We start from the raw sequence: 22,498 nt of genomic DNA, 5'->3' as shown, positions 1-22,498 counted from the left end.
CCCTGCCACAGAGAAAATGTGGTCATAGCTTATGGTTGACGAAAAGAATTGAAGAACAAAAGAAATTGAAATCTCGAAAGAAACTTGAATTTTCGAAAAAGAAATGAATTTAGCATGAATTATGTTGCATAATTGAAATTGATTTCGAATTAACGAACTCTATATGCTTATTTTTTATAAATGATTATTTATTTAAATGCCTGATGAAATCTGTTGAAAAGTGATCATTGCTTACTGGGCTGTCTAGCTCATTACCTCCTATTTTACTATTTTTACAGATGTTGAGAAATTAAGATGATATAAGCTATGAATGGAAGAGTGATCAGAAGCAGAATCTTTATACTTTTATTTTTGGTTGAAAATCTTATTGAATTTGATGTAAGGACTATGAATCATTGTTGAATTTATTGAGACATTAAAGAAAAAAATTAGGTCGTTATATTTTAGATTTAGATTATTAACTAATTGTTCCGCTGTTGTTTTAGGATAGTATGATAAGATACCTTGCATGCTTACAGGAAGAATTTTCTATGAGTATGTGATGGTTGTCATGACCTTCGATTCACAATCTCTGATCGGAGGCGTGATATAACCACTCAAGATCTATTGGAAAATCACTATTTTTTAAAGAAAGATATGGATGTTGCAAACTTGGGTAGTTTCTTTCAAAAAAAAAAAAAAATGCGGAGTCCAGGAACCATCATGTCTAATCAGAACCATCCATTCCCATCTAAGTTGCATAGTGTGACTGCCATCGAGAAATTCTTTCCCACATTGTACGCGCATTAATTATAACCGTTCATTTTTGTAGATTTCGTTAAAGAAAATGTATGATTGATGAAGGGAACTAAAGAAACGAACGGTCATGATTGATGATATGTGCCGATATACGGTGCACGCGGACAGTGAGTTCTCTCCGAATCCGTGCACCATTTGTTTTCCCACTCCCCCAACCAAAAAGTTCAAACGCGAAGCAAGAAGATCGGAGCCAAAGAAATCGGAAAAGAACAAACAAGAAACCTTTGAATGGGTTTCCGGATCCCTAATGTCACCGCTTTCCACCGGGCCTACCGCGCTGCTAGAACCCCCTTGAACGGCCACCGCTTCGCTCCCTTCCTCCCCGCCGCCTCCTCGGCGGAGGAGCATCAGAATCATTCGAGGGTCGGCAAAAGATGGCATGTCGGCCACTCCCACGACCACGATCACCACCACCACCACCATGCCGGGAAGGGTACAGAGGCGGAGGGAATCTTCCGGCTAGGGCTAGCCGCCGACGTAGCCCTCGCCACTGGGAAGGCCCTCACTGGGTACATCTCCGGTAGCACCGCCATCGTCGCCGATGCCGCCCACTCCGTCTCCGACATCGTACGTTGCTCCCGGAAAACTTGATTTCTTATTTCTTTATTTATCATCCGATTTCTTGTTTTCGATTCCCTCGAAATTTATCTTCGAGTCCTCTTGAATTAAATCCCAATTTCTTATGATAGTTGATTGATAAACTAATTCAGGATTTGCTGCTGTTAATCAGGTCCTTAGTGGCGTTTCTTGGTGGTCGTTTAGAGCGGCGAAGGCCCCCAAAGACCAAGAACACCCTTATGGTCGGTTGGTTTTGATGTTGTCGTTTTATTCTGATCTATTAACTTCATAATCTTCTATATTGATCTTAAATGTAAATAGTAGTTTCGTGGCATGAAATGTATCATTTTTATTCGGCGACTGCCTAACTTAAATTCATTTAATTGATAGTTTAATGGCATGGAATGTGATCGATTATAAGTAGCTATCATCCAGAGGGATTATTGTCATCCTGTCTTGACTTTGTCGGATATGCATTATTGTTCTGCTATTTTCCTTCTTCAATCTGTGCGGATAATAATTTCCTTAAAAGTGGTTCCATGTAGTTAAAGTAGTATCATTAGGCAGCTGTAAGAATTATATCTTGTCATGCAATCTTTAGGTCAGAAATGGCCGTGGTGGCTTTGTGGTTTTGAACATTATTAGGAACTGGTAAACTGAAATTTGTATTGAAATTTGTAACTGTCCACTTTCTTTGATATATTGGTAAGGTATCTCAACTATGTACAGATATTAACTTCAATATGTTGGATATTATTGTAGAAAACAGCAAGCTCATCTGGCTTAGGTGAAAGTGGACCGGATAATGTCCGGCCAGGTCAGTGTCTGTATTCAAATTTATCTAGAGGTGGATGCAAATTTGAGTATCCGATTAATATCTGTGTACATAACAGTATTTATATCCATTGAGTAAAACATGTATGGGCATGGGTAGACAACTGGCCAGTTGTATCCAGATATGGAGTTCTGTAACTTCTGTTTGCAATCATGTTTAGTTTTATATAGTTCATGCAGTTTAAAGGAAAATAAACAGTAATATTAACATGTATTTAACTTTTTCCTCCTTATACTCTTTGATATCTTTGATTTGGTGGTTCATAAAGTTTATCTATCCGATTTACGTCCGCATTTATTTCTGTGTTGTTAATATCCAGTTTGTATCCATATCTGTTCAAACTAAATATGAATATGAATTCTAACACCATATCAATATCCATATTCTTATTTATATTTGCCAAATAAGAATAGTTGGATATATTGATGTCCGATCCATTCTCAACCCTATGCAATGATGCTACTGCACTGTTGAATTCTTTTGTTATTTCACATTTGTCAGGACATGGAAAGTTTGAGACTCTTGGAGCTCTTGGGATTTCCGGTATGCTTTTGGCAACTGCAGGCGGTATTGCATGGCATGCTGTTGATCTTTTACAGGTTTCTTCATTATTTTTTGTCATTTGTTCTGTGGAAAATGCCAGCTGGACTCTGAACATATAACTTCACATTTAGCAACATTGATATGGTGCTAGTTTACTCGTCAGGGTCCAGGCAATACTTATTAGGCCTTGATGAATGGATGAGTGCCAAATTGACATAGTTAGAACTGTTGTCCAATATTTGGTGCCCCACTAGCATCACCCTTGCTTTAAAGACTGCTATCTTTGACTATATTTGTTGAGTATCATGGTTTCTGTAGAAAGTAGGAAGCTGATGAATTGTCTACTAGGTGACTCTAGGTTTATATTAATAAATTGCAAATCTGAATTTGTTCCAGTTATCCAATTCAAATCATTTGCAACATGTCTGTCCATATAGTTTCTGCCTTATCAATTTCAGGGGCTTTTGGGATCAACCACAGATATGGTTAATCACACATGGGAACATAGCCATCATAACCACAGTGGTGGTGGCCATCATCATGGAATTGACTTGGAACACCCCATCCTAGCCTTGAGTATGACAATTATATCGATTTCTGTTAAAGAAGGGTATGTTGGATATTCTTGGCTGCATACTTACAGTTGAATGGCATAATTATCAAATTTTAGCAATGTTTTTTGTAGAGTTCTCCTTAGGAAGCATAAGCATCAGTCAGTTCACAGCATGACTTTTTGGTTTATTTTATCTTACTAGTCGGAATGTGTTATTGATTCTTATTCATTCCAATCATTTCTAAATGGATCATCTATATTTTTTATGTCTTTTGTCATGGTTAACTTCATTTTATTTTCTGCATGTCAATGGGAAATGTTGTTTATGCGAAAGGAAATTTGAGTAGTAAATAGGAAATATTCTTTTTATAAGGATGCTTTTTTCTTTTTCATTTTCCATTTCATTTGTGTGACCCCTCTCCGTTTCCCAGAGACTTTTTCTAGACATCTTTTTTGATTACTGAAAATGTGAACATCATGTCTTATTGTGTATCATTATAGTTTTCTACAAAATTTATTTATTTTAAAATGAAGTTGTTTGAACTAACACATTTCTATTAATGGTAACAATAGGCTCTTTTGGATCACAAAAAAAGCTGGGGAAAGAGAAGGAAGTGGACTCATGAAAGCAAATGCTTGGCACCACCGTGCTGATGCTGTGTCATCTGTAGTTGCTCTCATTGGGGTTGGTAGGAACCTTTAGACCTTGGTAAACTTTGATAGAACAGGAACTAGTCTTCTGAAATTATTTTGTTGCAATTTTTTTTTTTTTTTACATCAAAACTTTATTAGGTTTATATTTCATTTTAATGAACATGAGTACTATAAGCCTATGTTGTTTGTGTAGGCTGCTCTTTCCTCAATTCTACATATTGCATCTTTTCAAATCCAAGTTGTTCTTATCATCTAATTTTAATATATCTGCTGGTTATGCTGGTTATTGTGTTCTTAACCATAATATTATGAGGATTTCATATTGAGTCGTGTTTGAATGGATTCATTGAAGTTTAGGTTTTTGGTCTGGATTAGCCAATTAGAATTATTACACTCGACATAGAGTTTGTGTGGTTCTCTTGTATGGGCTAGTAAAAAACAGAGGAGGTTTTTTTTTAACAACAAATTTAGGTGATGGCTAAAGAAATGATTTTCATTAGCCTATGAAGCATTGTATGGTCCGCAGTTGTTTGTTGGGGGGGTATAGTGGTGGGTGGTCACACACGTGCACATGCATGTGTGTATATTAGCGATACTTGGAACATGTTTAATATTCTTAGGATATAATTATAGTTTAATATTGGTACCACATGTTAGGCAATTCTAATGTCATTGCCCCTTTATTGTTTGAAGCTCTCCTCATATCTTAAGACACATACAAATCTTATTTTCTTGAGAAAATTTACAAACCATGCTGTGTAAGAAAATGTTTCTTTTACTATTAAAATTTCACTTTTTGACTAGTTGATGCATATGCAAGAAGTCTCTGAAACATTAAATATTGGCCTATAATCATTTTAGACAATATTGATCATGTAGCTCTGTATGGTCCATGATACAATTTTGGCATAAGAGAATAATTACATCAACTCTCTGCAGTAATATTAAGTGTGGATCATGGTATTTGGCAATAAAGAATAGAGAGAAGAGGGAATTTAGTGGTTCGGATGTTGAGATGGATGTGTGGTAAGGTGAGGAAGGATAAAATGGTCGAATTTTATTTTAAATAGAGAAGATTGAGAGGGTCATCACATAAACCATAGGTTTGAGGTGGCCTATGCAATCAGAGGAACATAGAAAAGAATAGAAGGAAGAGGGGAGGGGTAGGCTTAGGGTTCCCTAGCTAAAGAGATGGTGCAAAATGTTTTGGAGGTGCATGTTTTACTGATGGATCTAGAATTAAATGAAATTAGATAGTCAAAGGGGATCTTAAGACACACCCAAGTAATTTCTGTACGGGAGCAATTAAAAGATGTGGTGTGATAACCCGGCCCACTAAGCCCATTAAAAAAAAAAAAAAAAAAACAGGGAGGAAGACTCCCGATCGGAGTCTTCCTCTTCCCCGATTCTGATCAGGAATCGGAGTCTAGGGCCATTAAAAGACCTAGGACGAGCTCTATAAGAACCCCCCTCCTCTCCTCTAAGAGTACACCCATCAGTCACCGACGATCGCCGGAGATCCGCTCCGATTTTTCCGATTGAAGCCGCGGCCCCTCGACTCGTGCTCCCCGCGATTTCACACCGGTGGGGGTCATCGGAGGCTGTGGTAAGGCCTCCTTCCTCTTCCTCTCTTCTCTCCTTCTTTTCCATGTCTGTGGACACGACCGCCGGCGACAGGAGCCGTCGGATTTCGTCGGAGAAGAAAGCCCTGTTCTTCTCTTCCTTTTTTTCGATTTTTTATGGCACCGACGGTCCCCGCCGACCGCCGGCTTCGGCCTCTGAGCACGGAGGGTCGCCCCTTGCCGCTGGCCACCGCCGGATGGGGAATGGCCGTGATCGGCCGGTCAAGGCACGGGGACCTCTAGGTCCTCTGTTTCGGCCAAAGAAGGCCACGGGAAAAGAAAAGAAAAGGAAAAAAAAAAGAAAAGAAGAAGGAAAAGAAAAGAAAAAGAAAAGAAAAAAAAAAGAAAAAGAAAAAGAAAAGAAAAAGAAAAAGAAAAAGAAAAGAAAAAGAAAAAAAATACATATATATAATAATGATAATAATAATAATAATAATAATAATAAAAAGAGAGAGAAAAAGAAAAAAAAATAAAATATAATAATAATAATAATAAATACATGTGAGAGAAAGTTTCTCTCATCTCTCTCTCTTAAGTCTTTCTCTCTCTAGAATTGGACTTTCTCTCTCTACTTCTCTCTACATTTTCTCTTCTAGATTTTTTTCCTATTTTCTCTCTCTAGACCTTTCTCTCTCATTATGGATTTTATCTCTCTAGGGTCATTCTCTCTCTGATTGCATCACAGACCCTAGGATAAACTTGAAATGAAAATATGATGATCTGGGATTGCTCCGAAATTCGTGCAGTAGATCGGATCCCGATCCGATCCTTTTTCGAAATTGATAATATCAATCATGGTTAATTCATATTAAGTCACCCTGATATACCTCTGATGATCTCAATCATGATTGCCACTTTTAAAGGATACGAAGATTCTCTCTCCACTTTTCTCCTCTCATGATCGACTTTCTCTCTCTAAAAAAGGTCTATGAATCTGTATCGAGTCATGCCTTCATCTTTTAGAAGCTCATATTGACTCTAACAAGATGATCTGAAGTTGCTTTGATATCCGTGCTGTATGTCAACTTCATTTGGCCATATCAAGTATTTTTCAAACCCATTATTAAAGAACCTATTGATTGATCTTGACCTTAATTCGATCTGTGCTTCACGATTTTTGATCAAGTCACTTAAATCTGACCCTCAGATCAGAGATCCTGAATTGCTTTGGTATCTGGATGGTCCGACACATCCGGACAACAGTCCTCTTTCCTTATGATTTAATCTTGTTATATTTATGGAATAGAATTTGATAATGATTTGATATTTTAAATAGGATTAGCTGATTCTTCTAACGAAGTCTGAAGATCTAAGATGAACGAGGTAAGTGGATCTTATGCTCCTTATTTATTTTTAAATGATCATGTTTTTATGTAAAAAATTGCTATTGATGAAATCATAATTTTTCATAAAATAAGGATCGGCATATGTGATATGAAAAAGCATGTTTTATTATGAGCATTGATTTCATGAATATGTCTTATGAAAATAGCATGATTATGAAGCATGAATTTCATTGTTTTTCCATCTATGTATATGTATGCTTTAAGAAAAAGATATAATGATTTCAAAGGCTCTCAGATGGCTATGAATGAATCCCTTCGGGAAGGTCGACATCCGGAGCTAGCATCCACACGAAACATGGCCTGCCAGCGGGTATAAAGTTGGCACATGAATTAAAACTCTGTCGATTAAGAAACATGGCCCTGTCACGGGTATAATAGTGACCTTAGCATGAATATCTGTGAGCAATGTTTTAAAACATGACATGAATACATGATGAAAATGATTTACGATTCATGATTGTGAAATATACATGATTTATGCATGCATGATGAGTTTATAACTTGTTTTGTTATATGCTCTATGAAATGCTTTATTTTGTTTTATCTGTTATTTTCTAAATATTGCATTATCATGAAAAACTTATGTTGATCCGATAAGGAAGCGCAAGTTCTACTTACTGGGCTAGTGTAGCTCATATTCTTTTTTTTTCTTTTTGTTTGAACAGAGAAATAAGGTTAGGATCGGCAAAAGGAATCCAAGCTTGAAGATCGGCATAGCAAGCTTGAAAATTTGATAGCAGAAGTTTAATTTATTTTATAATCATGGATTTGTAGTTATTTATGAATGTTGAGATTCGGGTTAGTACTTGCTTTTGGATTTAGATGCTCTGAACCAATATTGGTTCGATTATTTAATGAATAATAGAATTGAATCTTTTTATTTGACGGATTTTAGATGATTATGATGGATTGGCTTCGTGTTATCGTGGGTTCCATCCCTCGGTAGCATGGCCGTGTTATGTCTCGAATTTGGGGCGTGACATTTTATGGTATCAGAGCTTAGGTTATAATCATTGGGGATTATGATATAAATGATATAAATGATTAGGATATGATAGAATAATATCAGAGCTTAGGTTTAAGATCATTGAGATTATAAAGTGATATCAAAATTTATGTATGATCAATAGGATGTGACCGAGTGGAGTATAATGGATAACATCAGAGCTTAAGATTATGATCATTAAGGACGTGATAGAATGATATAAAGTTTAGGTTATGATCACTAGAGAATATGACTTAAGTGGTATTTGAACTTAAGGTTATCATTATTCGGGATTGTGACTTTATGATATTTGAATTTGAGGCTAAGATCATGAGGAACATGATAGATATAAAAGAAAGGATTCAATAATTTGATTTCGAATCAATAGGTATTATGATGAAATTTATGCATAAGTGGCATATGATGTCTATAATAGAATTGACGAGTTATATCTTAGATTTCAATTAGCAAGGTTGATCTGAGTACGAGAAGTGTTGACCCTAGAATGAAGGGGAAGGTATTGATATATTATGTTGGTATATTTGATGACATTGGAATGCTAAACCTATATGAATAAAGGACATGATAACTTTGCTGATTTGATGTTAATTTCTTTGCAAAGAAAAGTTGGTTTGAAAGTTGTCTAAATGATTGTAAGGTAAATCGAAGGTTAACTCAAATTAATTCTAGACATATTGGATTCTTGAGGAGTGATGAAGCTTATGTAATAAGTTCAAACATAGAAGGTGGATGAAGATTTAATTTTGATGTGCTATGCTAAGAGATAGTAATAACAAGGAAATCTTAAATTTTATCCTAAATTGTATATGAAATATGAAAGTTGGATCTATCTTTGATTGATTTAATATACAAAGATATTTTTATTTTTGATAGACTTAGATAATTTGGTAAGTTGAGATCAGAGTGCTAGCAAAAGCGTGATGGTCTGAATTGATTAGAAATATTAATCCTTTAAATCAAAAGATATTATGAAATACGTTAGTTGTAAATAAGAAGGTTTTACTGATAATAAATGGATGCTAGAGAGAAAATCTATCTGATCAAGGAAAGACTCGAAGCAGCATAGGATAGACAGAAGAGTTGGGCAGATAGAAAAAGAAGAGAATTAGAATTTCACTTCGATGATCATGTTTTTCTAAAAGTATCACCTACTAAGGGTGTCATGAGGTTTGGGAGACATGGCAAGCTGAGTCCACGATATATTGACCTTTTGAAATTTTAAATCGAGTAGGAGATGTTGCTTACGAACTAGCCTTACCACCAGATTTATCCAAAGTGCACAATGTCTTTCATGTTTACTACTGAGAAAGTTTGTACCTGATCCAAACAGTGTGATAAAGTATGAGCCATTACAAGTTCATGAAGATCTAATCTATGAAGAATTTTTCTCCGAATTATTGATCGAAAGGAGCAAGTTCTAAGACGGCGTATCATTCCGTATGTAAAGATTCATTGGAGTAATCATGAAGAGAGAGAGGCCACTTGGGAGCTTGAAGACGATATGAAGACGAGATATCCACACTTATTTGAAAATGAAGGTATGTTAAATTTCGAGGACGAAATTTTTTTTAAAGGGATAGAATGTGATAACCGGCCCACTAAGCCCATTAAACAAAAAAAAAAAACAGGGAGGAAGACTCCCATCGGAGTCTTCCTCTTCCCCGATTTCGATCAGGAATCGGAGTCCTAGGGCCATTAAAAGACCCTAGGACGAGCTCTATAAGAACCCCCCCTCTCCTCTAAGAGTAGATCCATCAATCACCGACGATCGTCGGAGATCCGCTCTGATTTTTTGATTGAAGCCCGGCCCTCGACTCGTGCTCCCCGCGATTTCACGTCGGTGGGGTCATCGGAGGCTGTGGTAAGGCCTCCTTCCTCTTCCTCTCTTCTCTCCTTCTTTCCCATGCCTGTGACACGACCGCCGGCGACAGGAGCCGGATTTCGTCGGAGAAGAAAGCCCTGTTCTTCTCTTCCTTTTTTTCGATTTTTTATGCACCGACGGCACCGCCGACCGTCGGCTTCGGCCTCCGAGCACGGGAGGGTGCCCCTTGCCGCCGGCATCGTCGGCGGGGAATGGCCGTGATCGGCCGGTCAAGGCACGGGGACCTCTAGGTCCCCTGTTTCGGCCAAAGAAGGCCACGGGAAAAAGAAAAGAAAAGGAAAAAAAAAAGAAAAGAAGAAGGAAAAGAAAAGAAAAGAAAAGAAAAGAAAAGAAAAAGAAAAAAAAAGAAAAAGAAAAAGAAAAAGAAAAGAAAAGAAAAAGGAAAAAGAAAAAGAAAAGAAAAAGAAAAAAAAATACATATATATAATAATAATAATAATAATAATAATAATAAAGAGAGAGAAAAAGAAAAAAAAGAAAAAGAAAAAATAAAATAAAATATAATAATAATAATAATAAAAATACATGTGAGAGAAAGTTTCTCTCATCTCTCTCTTAAGTCTTTCTCTCTCTAGAATTGGACTTTCTCTTTCTACCTTCTCTCTACATTTTCTCTCTCTAGATTTTCTTTCTATTTTCTCTCTCTAGACTTTCTCTCTCATTATGGATTTTGTCTCTCTAGGTCATTCTCTCTCTGATTGCATCACAGACCTAGGATAAACTTGAAATGAAAATATGATGATTTGGGACTGCTCCGAAATTCGTGCGTAGATCGGATCCTGATCCGATCCTTTTTCGAAATTGATAATATCAATCATGGTTAATTCATATTAAGTCACCCTGATATGACCTCTGATGATCTCAATCATGATTGCCACTTTTAAAGGATACGAAGATTCTCTCTCCACTTTCTCTCTCTACTTTCTCTCTCATGATCGACTTTCTCTCTCTAAAAAAGGTCTATGAATCCTGTATCGAGTCATGCCTTCATCTTTTAGAAGCTCATATTGACTCTAACAAGATGATCTGAAGTTGCTTTGATATCCGTGCTGTATGTCAACTTCATTTGGCCATATCAAGTATTTTTCAAACCCATTATTAAAGAACCCTATTGATTGATCTTGATCTTAATTCGATCTGTGCTTCACGATTTTTTGATCAAGTCACTTAAATCTGACCTCAGATCAGAGATCCTGAATTGCTTTGGTATCTGGATGGTCCGACATATCCGGACAACAGTCTCTTTCCTTATGATTTAATCTTGTTATATTTATGGAATAGAATTTGATAATGATTTGATATTTTAAATAGGATTAGCTGATTCTTCTAACGAAGTCTGAAGATCTAAGATGAACGAGGTAAGTGGATCTTATGCTCCTTATTTATTCTTAAATGATCATGTTTTTATGTAAAGAATTGCTATTGATGAAATCATAATTTTTCATAAAATAAGGATCGGCATATGTGATATGAAAAAGCATGTTTTATTATGAGCATTGATTTCATGAATATGTCTTATGAAAATAGCATGATTATGAAGCATGAATTTCATTATTTTTTCATCTATGTATATGTATGCTTTAAGAAAAAGATATAATGATTTCAAAGGCTCTCAGATGGCTATGAATGAATCCCTTCGGGAAGGTCGACATCCGGAGCTAGCATCCACACGAAACATGTCCTGCCAGCGGGTATAAAGTTGGCACATGAATTAAGAACTCTGTCGATTAAGAAACATGATCCTGTCACGGATATAATAGTGACCTTAGCATGAATATCTGTGAGCAATGTTTTGAAACATGACATGAATACATGATGAAAATGATTTACGATTCATGATTGTGAAATATACATGATTTATGCATGCATGATGAGTTTATAATTTGTTTTGTTATATGCTCTATGAAATGCTTTATTTTGTTTTATCTGTTATTTTCTAAATATTGCATTATCATGAAAAACTTATGCTTGATCCGATAAGGAAGCGCAAGTTCTACTTACTGGGCTAGTGTAGCTCATATTCTTTTTGTTTTCTTTTTATTTGAACAGAAAATAAGGTTAGGATCGGCAAAAGAAATCCAAGCTTGAAGATCGGCATAGCAAGCTTGAAAATTTGGCAGCAGAAGTTTAATTTATTTTATAATCATGGATTTGTAGTTATTTATAATGTTGAGATTCGGGTTAGTACTTGCTTTTGAATTTAAATGCTCTGAACCAATATTGGTTCGATTATTTGATGAATAATAGAATTGAATCTTTTTATTTGACGGATTTTAGATGATTATGATGGATTGGCTTCGTGTTATCGTGGGTTCCATCTCTCGGTAGCATAGCCGTGTTATGTCTCGAATTTGGGGCGTGACATGTGGTTTCTTTTCTTTGTGGTCATTTCATAACTTAAGTTCTTATGCGAGTCTTCTTGATGCATGGAATTTAGGTGTTGATTGGCATGGCATGACATGGTGCATCCTACGCCAGTGGCTTAACAGCATTCAGGATCAGTACAGTACAAGCTGCTTGTCCATGCTTGGCATGTTGTTGCACCAGTGCATGCCAAGCCACCAGCATGACTCAGCACAACACGACAGATATGTACCTTGCCGGTGACAGGCTAGTATACCAATGGCAAAAGATGCTTCAAGTTAAATCTCATGGGAAATATATTGATTGAAAGAAGAAATAAAGTATTCTAGCATAAATTTCTGGAGGGTTAATGCCTGGTGGACAGCCAGTCAGTGCTGCTGAATCCTGCCATGTATCTTGCTTGTCACACTTGTGCATGCATGAGCATGCATGTGCGCATGCATGGCAGTGTGTACACACTCATGCTCACTTGCATGTGCCAGATGTCTATATAGATGAAAAAAATCAACGTGAACTGCAATAATATCCATGAACATATCAATCATGTTTTGCTATTGCATGCCCAAATTTTGTTCAAGTAGATGAAAAGAGTTAAGCAATACATGATGTTCAGTAATACTGAGCTATTATGCAGTTCTTGCAAGATTTTCAAATTTGCACAACCTTACCCAAGCCGTACATTTGTTGCACAAGGTATAGTCCAGATTCTTCTGTTACTGTCTAAGGTGTTGGATAAGAAAAAATAAAAATAAAGAATGAGTTATTAATTGTTCTATATATTGCAATATTTTTGTTATAAAGAATAAAGCTCTCCTAAGTTCAACTTATATTCTAATAATTTAAACTTATTACCATAACATTGTATGAAAAGTACTATAATATTCATTAACATTCTTCACTCAACACACAATTGTAATAGGTAATTTATATGATTTTGATTTTTCAGTGTCCCATCTAAGACATGAGAAACCTTTGAAATTTCTCAAGATTTCCTTCTATTATAAAGCCTGAAAATGATATTGTTACTGGTTTACCATGTCTGTGTCCTATGTACACTGAACAAGAGCTTGTGCACGTCAATTGAATTTTGCTCCATTAGCTTATTGTTAGAGGGTGTGAATTCCAAGAGTAGAAAGCCAAGAAGACAATACATTTATGAACAAACCTGATATCCTATGAAGGGAGATCTTCGGGAATTGGGGTGTTATCTAGGCATACAGATTAACTTTTGTCAATGAGATGATTTGACAGCTAACTTTTACATTTCATATATGGTGCAATCAATTGTAAATCTGCATGGTAGTTGTTAAATTGAGAACCATGCTTTATTTCAATCACTTGTCATGCTCATGGCTTCTAACTTGGCTATTTACCACTGCAAATAGAGGAAAGTTTCTGGTCTAGATGTTAATATACAGCACATATGCTCCTTTCTCTACTGGTATATCACAATGTTGCTAGTGATTAAGTCGTGAAAATGGTTGCTTATGACGGTTATGTTTATTTATTTCTAGCAGTTTTGACATCATGGCATGGTATATTCAAATATGTAGCACCCTTCAAAGTCAAGTTGAATCACAATAGAAACAGACATTGTTTTGGGGCCAATTTTGTCTTATTCTTTCCAATCTCAAAATGTTGAAAGCCACATGTGTTAATTGTCTTAGGACTTCTCTTTCGACTAGTATACTGGATTTTTAATATAGTTAGACCTTGTAAAATAAAGGTCTTTTTAACATTAGAAGAGGTGAGTATTTGCTCTATAGCTAGTTTAACTCTTTTGTTAGATGTGCTCATCATGGTTAGATTGCCTTGCATGCAGGTGGTGCTATCATGGGAGTACCATATTTTGATCCACTTGCTGGACTTGTTGTATCAGGCATGATTTTGAAAGCTGGGCTTGAGACTGGGTACCAGAGGTAATGAGCTTTTTTCCCCCTCGATCCCATCTTTGTCTTGCTGTCAACTTTTTTATTGAAGTAGTGCCTAGTGAATGGCAATGCTTGCCCGTACAACTATCATATCTGTCATTGCATGGTAGGGTCAAGTAACTCTGCTTTGCTTACTGATGCACTGAGATATGGCATTCCTTGAATAAAATGCAAAAACCATTTATGACCTATAAAGATTGAAACCCATTCAGCATAAGAACTTTTACCATGTGCTTGTTGATGGTATGAAATACAAGAACGGATTCTGAGATCATTGAGATATTGCAAGATATATCACCTGTTGAAAAATGCAATGCAGCCAAACATGGAGGGTTCCAAGATGTGATTTATTTCTTTATTGCTTTGGGCCTTGGGAATAAGATTGGATACTATTGCTCCACAGTCAGACTGCAATTTGGTATACCACCCTAATTGTGCCCCATTATTGATACTTATTATTATGAATAACTGGTGTGAGAAGCAGCTTGCTGTCAACGATCTTTGATTAATCAGTTAATTTGAGGACACATTTGTGCTGCAAAATGAATTTAGAGTTGGAAACTCCCTTGTTCATGGAATAAATAAACATTGTTAAACTCTTTATTATAAAGGCAGGCCGTGAGTAGTTCCTCAAAGTTATCATCCCTGATGGACAGGATTATCATCACATTAACTATAACAAGAATTCTTAATATATGAATAAAGTGTAATGTGAGGAAATATTCTTGAAATGTAAATTAAGGAACGCTCTTCAATTGATATAGTCAAGCAAGAGTAGCTTGCTTAAACTTATGCCATTTTCCTGATTAATTTTGAGTTTCCAGTTTCACAAATGGCCACATGCAGAAATGAGGACAAAATGGGCTCAGAAAAAATGATAGAAGAAACTTTAACCATCTAGCCTTATCCAACTCTCAAGGTTCAAGCAAGAGATCCAAAAAGTATTAAATAAAGTATTGTCATACTTTTTGAATATAATTTATCATTGTCTTCATATCTAAAAATAATATGTTTGCTGTCACTACCTTCGTATAGATTCTTAGTCAGCCTTATTGCTTAATAATATATTCGAATGAACTGGTTGGTTCTAAATGTAGCAGATCTCCATGCATGTCTTCAATGCTTGTACTTTTATGATGAATTATAATCATATTCTAAGAGCCTACAAAAACTTAACTGGAATATTTGTGTCAGGTAAACAATTCTATAAATTTTTATATTAGGAAAAAGCCTGTTTGACTGGTTGCTAATGATATTTCTGCTAGTGTTGCTGTGGGCCGTTGAAACTTTGAACAATACCAGAAAAAGGAAAAAGAAACTTTAACCTGGTGAAGTTAGCAGTATGGTTGAAAAAAACAGAAGCCGTATGAAAATAATTTACTGGTCTGACAAGTTCATAAATGTGGCATCTTTTTTTAACTTCTATTTTGCTACAACCAGCATTTGCTTCAGAATAGTGCTTGATTGGTACTTATCTATGGTTTTTAGTACCTATTTTTAATATCAAAAATTTATTGAAAGGAAGTGAACCCCATTACATAGTTAAATGGGAACTCAGCTACTATCCTAAATTAAGTGATATCCTGTCAGCAAAGTGCAGCTAATGGTATATCTGGACATTTGTGTCTAGCGCCAAAATGCGTATGTAATATGTATCCAAGTCGGATACATATTGGACACTTGGATATTTTGAAGTTCTTTGGTAGCCACTTTTACAATTTGGGAGAAGAGTTGAACTGTTCGAATAATGATTTTGATGACCTATTTTGACGTTAAGAGTTTTTTTTTAAAAAAAAATAGAGACTGGTCAAGGGTGTAGGTGTTGAGACAAGTTTGAAATTATTTTTTTCTTATATCTTTAAGTTATTTGGATGTTTGAATAAGAAACACGTTTGTTGAAAGTTCTTAACAAACCATCTTTTTAATACTTTCTTTTTAATGTTTAAGCAAACAATTTTCTGAGGTATTTATGATTTAGTTGAAATTATAGTTTATCCTATGTATCACCAACGTTCCATTTCCCTCTTGCCAAGTTAGATGCTTGGATAGACATCTAAATCTGATTCTCATATCTGTGAGCATGAACACTTATCATAAGACCTGGAAAATGTCAAGTCACTGTTACTGGCCTTTGTATTCGATATTTTGCACTTGATTTAGTAAACATGTGGTGTACATTTGGTTAATTAAAGTTCATAATCAAGTATTAAAATTATTCTCCTGCTTTCTTTGTCTTTGTGTTATTATCATAACCAACTTAAATGCATCCACATGAATATGTTGTCTAAATTTTCGTAAATTGGTTTTAGTGTCCTGGAGCTAGTTGATGCTGCTGTCCCACCATCTGTTTTAATGCCCATCAAGCAAACAATTACTGAAGTTGAAGGTGTCAAGGTAGTCTTCAGATTTTTCTCCTGTCTTTGACAGACTTCATAAGTGTAAGAATGAGATCCTTTTCTTAATACCAAACAATGTATGAATATGCTCCTTGCACATCTTTTTGGCATACTAATCTCCTTAGTATTAGAACTTTGTTTGATCATTTTTAGTGTCCTCAACAAATAAAAATCTTGCATGCCACCCAGTTCCTTTGATGTATGGATGGTTTAGAACATCCAACAATTCTTGCAGAATCTGGATAATATTTTCTTAGTTCATTCATAGGTCGTGTACCCTCAGCTTACTTTAGTGTGATTAAGGTCCGGGGCATGACAAAAATAAAATTTATGTTGCGTGGTAGGTAAGTTTAATTGGTATCATACTCCTCGACAACATTTTTTGTTGTTTATATTGTTCTGGTTGAACTCTTATCAACTTTGATGCTCGACCAATTTGTACTTGGATACATGTGCTAAATAAAATTTCCCAAGCCCATCTGTACTTTTATGTTATTTTGCATGCTTGTTTTTTTTTTTTTTTCCACATCTCTGCCATCAAATTGGAGTTCTTGCCGTTTTAGCTGGACAAAATATTCTTGATGTAGGGATGCCACGATTTGAGGGGAAGAAAAGCTGGGTCATCCTTGTATCTTGATGTACATATTGAGGTATGGCTCTTCAAGTATTTCAATTACTTCATAATAGCTTCTGCTACTGTCATATTCCCATTAGTAAGATTAACCTTTATTGATTGAAACTTTTTGCTTGTAGAGCAGAATTTGAGGAAACATGACCCTGTCAAACTACTACATTTGCAATTGAGAAAATTATCACACGTAATCATTGTGTATTCTCTATAATTTATCAGTTTCTAGAATTGTATCTATGCTACAAACCTTTTCATCTGTTTCGTAGGTCAGTACAACAGGCCTTATATCCCTCCTTCTAAGCCACCTTTATTTTACGATCAAATAAGATTCAGGTGGTCTGCTCTAAGCTTTGTTCATGAGAATGAGCCTACAAAAGACCGGCAAAAATAAGATAACTCCTTTTTATTTTGGACTGAATTTGAACATGAATTGAGATTATACATATGCTTCGAGCATGTCAAGCCTCACTAGTTTTGAGTATGAGTTAGGCTAAGATTATCTGTATAGCTCTCGGCTTAACCTGTACCAAAGGAAAAAGAATGAATTATAAATTTCTTTTGTGTGCTGTCTGCATAAAGATTGACCTCATATTGAAATGGTAAGTCTTAATCTTTATTTTTTAAAAAAAAGAAAATCTTAGGTGATGCTGTTCTCGGGATCTCTTTGGAGAATGCTGTTGACTCAGAGATGAATAATCACAATTGTATCTTAATTATATGTCAAACAAGAAGTGTACTAGACAGTCTGATAGTAAATTACCAACCAACTGTATGTGCAAGTCAGTAAACAATAATACACTGAGAACTAAACTAAACCAATTTGGTTCTCATTGAAGGATGGTCGGATGCCACCTTACCATTTGTGCCACTGTTTTTGGTTTAGACCTTAGAAGCCATCATGAATGCATGCACAATGGTACATTTGTTATGTCATTATGAATTTGTTTAGTAAAACCTGACTTGCAGAATTTCTTATTTGATATTCCATCCTGTTTGCATCTTGACAAGACTTGTCCTATTTTTCCTTATTGTCTTACATGTTGAATTTCAGTGAATGCTAATTACAGCTTGTGTGTCTTATACAGAGATGCTGATTCTAAAAGTAGAATGGTGTTGCAGGTAGATCCCTTTTTGAGTGTTAGTGCTGCACATGACATTGGTGAGGCTGTGCGTCATCAGATACATAAACATCATAGTCAAGTTGCCGAAGTCTTCATACATATTGGTACATAATTGATCTCATCTCTCTGCACATTTTGGGTTTTACTTTTGAGTGGTCCTGTATATAAATGTTTGCTGTTCGGAAGAGCATGCCAATAACAATGCAACTGCTAAAACAATGATTGAGTATTAAATTCATTCTGACCAAACAAGGTTACTTTCATTTTTATCTGTCTATAAGGGATCATCATATATGAAAATTTTTAGCAATAATGGGAGTCAGGCTCTGAGTTAATTCAGGACTGCAACAAATTGTCTAAACTTTTCTTTACAAAAAAGCATTGATTGTTTCCATGATACCCAAAGGTTTCTATTTGGAGGAATCTTGTATCACCAGGATAATTTTTAGGCAACAGACTGCAAACAGCTTCTCATGATGAAATCTGGTCTTCTTAATTTTCGGCTTATTGATCTTTAGTTTTGAGTGCCTTTTTCCCTTCTATTTGCAGTGTTTTGTTTTCCTTCCATTAAGTATTGTCATCTCAATCGTTAGTAACAGATTCCTTTTGAAACATTCCAAAATTATTTATTTAGATCCATCATATTCTCAATACTCCTCGGTGTCATGCCAAAGAAGGAAATCCAAGAGCATAGAGGGCCAGAACTTGAACATCATTTCCAGACAAGAAGCTGAAGCCATTGTGGCTGATATTCTCTCAACGTTATTTTCAGAGGTATGCCATTTTCTTTAATTATTAGGGATTTTTGTATATATCCCTTAACATATGCTTTGTCGCATGCTACTCCATGCTGCAACTGAGCTGCAAAAGTGGTTCTTTGCATGATTAAACCTTCAAGGCATTTTATTTTCTGAACTCATTCAACCTTAGATATGCTGATGAGTGGATGGGTGGGTGTACTAAGACATGCAAAAAAACACGTATATAATGCATAGGTTACTTGCATACAATACCTTTTATTAACATGTATTTGCAGAAAACACCCTCCATTATTTATATTTACATAATGTGCCAGGAAATTCACAAGGATTCAAATGAAGCACCCTTTATGATAGTTGTGTTTCTAAATTACAAGGAATTTAATTGTGGTCTTATGGTTTAACTAATTGTTGTTGTTAAAAGATAGCTTTCTCCTTTCCCTTATAGTTCTCCTTGTGTATTTGTGCCTCGAAGATATTCCATTTCTGAACTTACTCACCCATAAATATGCTTTTGAGTGGAGGGGTGGTTGTGTTGAGAAATATTGGGCAGAACTGTATAATGTATGAATGCATATGCATTTACAGATAGCCTGATTATATATTTATCCATCTTTGCCCAAGATCTTGTTGTTTAGTCATTATAAATGTGCAAAAAAGAATGCAAGGAGTTTATAAAAAGCAGAAAAAAAAAATCATATTGCTCTTCTTTTAATAAGTATTAAGGGTATTGCTCATGTAAAAAATTCCTTGTACATAAAAAATGTTTCAGCACATCTTAAGTACTTGTTAGAACATTCTCATATCATAGTGTATTCGTTTCAGAAATCTAACATTCTGATATTATAATGTGTTGGTTTCAGAAAATGTCCCTTGAACATGTAACATTCCACTCAATGCTAGGAAAGGTGTTACTCCAGGTTCAAGTCTCCATGCATCCTGAATTGCTGATACGGTATTCTATCCATCCCATTAGTCTTGTTAGAATTATGTCTTTGATCATCCAATTATCCTGACTTGATTTTTTAATTCCAAGTGATGCAATGGACATGGCAAAAGAAGCAGAAAAGGAGATACTGAAGACTGCTTCTAGCATAAACCAAGTTAGTATCCAGCTGACGTTGAGTCGTACAATATCAGAACTTCATGAACCCACAGATCCCAAAAAAGAAATTGGATTTTGAACGCTGATATACTTTTTCTCTCTTTGCAATGAGTCATGTTAATGTGCAAATTCAAAATTTTCATCCATGGATCTTTTTTAAACCCTTAGGCTGCTGTTTCTATGCAGACCATTGTCAGAATGTACACTTCATCAGCAATTCTGCATTCATTTTTTCTGCATATTGCTGATGATATAGCTCTGTAGTGTAAAATGACCATACAAATTCTGTGCATCAATAAAGCTTCAGCACCATTTACCTGTGAGAAGTTTTTCTCGAGTGTGATATCCTTCTCTTTGTCAAATAAACTGTGAAATGGACATCATCTGACTTTGGAAAAGGTCAGCTGCAACAGAGAACCTATGGAGGTTACATGAGGGCATACGGGCCACCAGAAATTGACCATTTTAGAGTTCTTAGTAATGGTCATGATTTTGTTTTTCCGAGATAAGCATGACACGTGAAGATGTGTTTTAGAAGTATGGAGACGTCATACCAACTGCAGCGTGATAACAAGTTAAGAATTTCCGAGTGTAGGGATGTTTTCTTACATCCTGTTTCTTCCACGTGCATCAAATGCAATGAACTGTAGTTAAAATAATGCCATTCACTTATCCGAACTGTCAGCATTTTTTTTTTTTTTTTTGGTACAAACAGGTGCTCATATCGATCTAACATAAATGCATCTCAAAAGATTAAAAAATAAAATATCTTATGAGGCTCGTGGGTAGGTCAAGCTATAATGTCAGATCCAATCATTCGTATGCTCTTCCATGTAGGAGGTGACTCAATCAGTGGTGCTGTTTGCCTCCCAAAAGATATATTGAGAAAAAATTATCATGAAGTCCCAAAAGCAGGTTTGAATATTGTGAAGGAGTGGATGGGCATCTAATTAAGTCGCATCACTCCGAGTCCAACCTATCATGGTGGCAGAATTGTCCTCAATGATGATCCTCTCAATTTGTAGCTCCCGCAAGATAGACAATACCAGCTCAAGCGGTGTGAAGCTCTACATCTGGAACGGAAAGTTCAAAAAGATGGAACTCTTTGCTGCTAGTAATCTAACGTCCGACCCTCGAATAACAAAGCCGGCACCACCCTTGTCATCTTTGATGCTGTTATTGAAATTTACCATAACATATCTGAAGAAGACCCCCAGAAAATGAAAATAATCCTCCAGATCGCTACAGGAACAGCATGGGAGCCTCAGAAATAAGAGATATTAAGAAACGGACTAGCAGCGTCGAATTGACTGTACTCAGTGGCCAAACAAAAAGCTCTCTTTAGCACCTAGTGAGCGGGTGCCATCTTTGCTTCGAAGACCAAGCTGTTTTTGGAGAGCCAGATTTAGTAGGCGACATACACCATTCTTCCTCCTTAGGCACAGGTCGGCCCGTCAGCAGTATTTTGATATATCACATCCAAAAATGATTCCATCAAGGACCATTGCTCACCTTCCATGATTGACCACCCGCCCTCCTCCAGATCAATCTCGCTCTTAGACATCGCAGGAGAGCATACTCCATCGACTCATCCCCAAGTTCAGCAACTGGACAGGAGATCGCAAGCTCCATAACCCTGTCCTTGAGTAAAGTATGCATCGAAAGTCGATCCTAGACAACCTTTAAAAAAAAGCCTCACCCTAAGATGAGTAGCCACTCTCCAGATCCAGGCCGCATCAATCCTAGTATTTACCGCAGACCTACATATCTCAGATAGATCTCTCATGGGAGCTCTTGGGCAGCAAGAACGGCCCCACACCCTCAAGTCCTAGTTGCGATGGATAAGAATCGGGATGGTGAGAATCCGATCCACAAACGGACCACCAAAGAGATAGACAATGTCTTATGCTCTCTAATCCCTACTATCGGTAGTGAGCAAGTCATAAACTCAAAGTTGCTCATTTACGTCCATACTGACGTAAGTCAACCATTGGATAATAGGTAAGCTAGAAATTCAAGCATCCTGACTAACACCTACTGACCTTCCATCCTCAATCAACTATCTGATCTCGGCCAAAACTGTTAGGACGCGAGCACAAATCTCCTTTCTGATGCAAAAATAGCCCCAATGAGCTCGAATCTTGCATCCCTGACTCCACAACCCATATCGAGTTGTCGACACCCAAACACACAAATAGTCCAATTGGATGAGGAATCTAATGGCATGCCTGATGATCAAAATCTCCCTCCTAATGAAATAGATTGAATTCCAAGGCTCCCATCCTCCATAGGTTGGTAAACCACCTCCCAGGATAGCAAGTGAAGTCCACGACCATCATGTCCACAGAAACTTTCGAAATAACTGCTCTAACTGCTTGAGATAAGAGCTCGATAT

General features: G+C 36.2%; 1 protein-coding gene across 1 annotated transcript; it reads left to right on the top strand.

Moving 5' to 3' along the window:
• The first annotated feature begins 915 nt into the window (after positions 1–915).
• LOC105057506 (metal tolerance protein 2) lies at positions 916–20,429 on the top strand. The gene is made up of 12 exons (XM_010940141.4): positions 916–1,365; positions 1,529–1,598; positions 2,693–2,790; positions 3,193–3,344; positions 3,861–3,976; positions 13,984–14,080; positions 16,402–16,486; positions 17,076–17,138; positions 18,239–18,344; positions 18,875–19,014; positions 19,862–19,953; positions 20,035–20,429. The coding sequence occupies exons 1-12, from the start codon at positions 1,027–1,029 to the stop codon at positions 20,180–20,182; spliced, it is 1,506 nt and encodes a 501-aa protein (XP_010938443.2). The 5' UTR covers positions 916–1,026; the 3' UTR covers positions 20,183–20,429.
• Positions 20,430–22,498: the final 2,069 nt, after the last annotated feature.

The sequence above is a fragment of the Elaeis guineensis genome, chromosome 14, assembly GCF_000442705.2.
Source record: "Elaeis guineensis isolate ETL-2024a chromosome 14, EG11, whole genome shotgun sequence".
NCBI lineage: Eukaryota > Viridiplantae > Streptophyta > Magnoliopsida > Arecales > Arecaceae > Elaeis > Elaeis guineensis.
The sequence above is the reverse complement of the archived record's forward strand: the minus strand, read 5'-3'. Positions and strand labels throughout refer to the sequence as shown.